The sequence below is a fragment of the Pseudochaenichthys georgianus genome, chromosome 1 (genome assembly GCF_902827115.2).
Source record: "Pseudochaenichthys georgianus chromosome 1, fPseGeo1.2, whole genome shotgun sequence".
NCBI classification, from domain to species: Eukaryota; Metazoa; Chordata; class Actinopteri; order Perciformes; family Channichthyidae; genus Pseudochaenichthys; species Pseudochaenichthys georgianus.
Window position 1 is genome coordinate 49,674,682 of NC_047503.1, and position 2,500 is coordinate 49,677,181.

At 46.9% G+C, this 2,500-nt stretch overlaps 1 protein-coding gene across 3 annotated transcripts in view; it reads left to right on the forward strand.

The window, feature by feature from the left end:
• Positions 1-2,500, forward strand: part of LOC117451572 (calmodulin-regulated spectrin-associated protein 3-like) — a 32,332-nt gene that overhangs the window by 10,756 nt on the left and 19,076 nt on the right. For 2 of the 3 annotated variants that reach the window (XM_034089950.2, XM_034089957.2), the window contains exons 4-5: positions 1-21; positions 290-325. The exon at positions 1-21 is cut by the window's left edge and continues 60 nt beyond it. In XM_034089950.2, the coding sequence (XP_033945841.1) occupies positions 1-21; positions 290-325 (57 nt within the window). The remainder of the gene's footprint in view (positions 22-289; positions 326-2,500) is intronic. The other variant, XM_034089965.2, reaches the window with a different exon arrangement.

Consider the following 2,500-nt stretch of genomic DNA (forward strand, 5'->3'; position numbering starts at 1 on the left):
CTGCAGACTGCTCAGGACTCGGTAAACACACACACACACACACACACCACACACACACACACACACACACACACACACACACACACACACACACACACACACACACACACACACACACACACACACACACACACACACACACACACACACACACACACACACACACACACACACACACACACACACACCATGTTTTGCAGCCGTCTTTCATTCTGTGTGTTTGTTGCTTCTAACATCGACAATGCTTCTCCCCCCCCCCACCCCCCGCTAATGCCTTGCTCTCGGGCAGTGTCAATCCAACCGTTGGTACTGGAAACTTGTCCCCGTAAGTGTCTCTTCCTCTCTGAGTCAAACACATCCATTATTTAAAGTGCTGCCTTCAGGCTGCGTTCACACTGCAGGCAGGAAGTGGCTCAATTATAATTTATATATGTGACTTAGTTCAGAGGGTCCACACTGGACTCGTCACGTTTAAAAAACAAAAACAGATCTGAGTTATAAATCTGAATTATGCACGAAGACTTGCCGTGTGAACGTCACCTCAGTGTGTTAAATATCTGCTGACCTTTTTCTCCACTGTTTATCATGTTAATGCTGGGGGTTGTTAATGAAGTTTTTACATCCAGTCATCAGTTTAATCTCAATCTGCCCTGAGTATCAGAGCCAGGGGGGAAAGAGGGGAGGGAGGTGACATTTATCCCCGGCTGATTATTAAAGATGCAATGTGTGGTACCTAAAACTCAAATTAACTGCCGAAACTCTGAGACACAAACAAAAAATACAAAACTGCTCTGCCATCTTGTAAACTTCAGCTGCAGGAATGAGTCTCTCTGACATGGCTCAGCATTATAAGACGACTAAACGTCAACATTAGCAGCCTGTATCTTAGCGGTGGTGGGATGAAGTCATGTGACCGTGCTGTAGTTCCTTTATAGCCCAACATTAGCCACCTTTAGCTTAGCGGTGGTGAAGTCATGTGACCGTGCTGTAGTTCCTTTATAGCCCAACATTAGCCTCCTTTAGCTTAGCGGTGGTGACGTGGAGTCATGTGACCGTGCTGTAGTTCCTCTATAGCCCAACATTAGCCTCCTTTAGCTTAGCGGTGGAGACGTGAAGTCATGTGACCGTGCTGTAGTTCCTTTATAGCCCAACATTAGCCTCCTATAGCTTAGCGGTGGTGACGTGAAGTCATGTGACCGTGCTGTAGTTCCTTTATAGCCCAGCATTAGCCACCTTTAGCTTAGCGGTGGTGACGTGGAGTCATGTGACCGTGCTGTAGTTCCTTTATAGCCCAACATTAGCCTCCTTTAGCTTAGCGGTGGTGACGTGAAGTCATGTGACCATGCTGTAGTTCCTTTATAGCCCAACATTAGCCTCCTTTAGCTTAGCGGTGGTGACGTGAAGTCATGTGACCGTGCTGTAGTTCCTTTATAGCCCAACATTAGCCTCCTTTAGCTTAGCGGTGGTGAGGTGAAGTCATGTGACCGTGCTGTTGTTCCTTTATATCCCAACATTAGCCACCTTTAGCTTAGCGGTGGTGACGTGGAGTCATGTGACCGTGCTGTAGTTCCTTTATAGCCCAACATTAGCCTCCTTTAGCTTAGCGGTGGTGACGTGAAGTCATGTGACCGTGCTGTAGTTCCTTTATAGCCCAACATTAGCCTCCTTTAGCTTAGCGGTGGTGACGTGAAGTCATGTGACCGTGCTGTAGTTCCTTTATAGCCCAACATTAGCCTCCTTTAGCTGAGCGGTGGTGAAGTTATGTGACCGTGCTGTAGTTCCTTTATAGCCCAACATTAGCCTCCTTTAGCTTAGCGGTGGTGACGTGAAGTCATGTGACCGTGCTGTAGTTCCTTTATAGCCCAACATTAGCCTCCTTTAGCTTAGCGGTGGTGACGTGAAGTCATGTGACCGTGCTGTAGTTCCTTTATAGCCCAACATTAACCTCCTTTAGCTTAGCGGTGGTGACGTGAAGTCATGTGACCGTGCTGTAGTTCCTTTATAGCCCAACATTAGCCTCCTTTAGCTTAGCGGTGGTGACCTGAAGTCATGTGACCGTGCTGTAGTTCCTTTATAGCCCAACATTAGCCTCCTTTAGCTTAGCGGTGGTGACCTGAAGTCATGTGACCGTGCTGTAGTTCCTCTATAGCCCAACATTAGCCTCCTTTAGCTTAGCGGTGGTGACGTGAAGTCATGTGACCGTGCTGTTCCTTTATAGCCCAACATTAGCCTCCTTTAGCTTAGCGGTGGTGACGTGAAGTCATGTGACCGTGCTGTAGTTCCTTTATAGCCCAACATTAGCCGCCTTTAGCTTAGCGGTGGTGACATGAAGTCATGTGACCGTGCTATAGTTCCTCTATAGCCCAGCATTAGCCGCCTTTAGTTTAGTTTGTTTCGTGCCTTCATCCAAAATATATAACAAATTAGAAGGAAACAAATGGGGAAACCGTGTTGGTGAACACGAATCAATAGATTACATTTTGTGACTATAACACGAAAT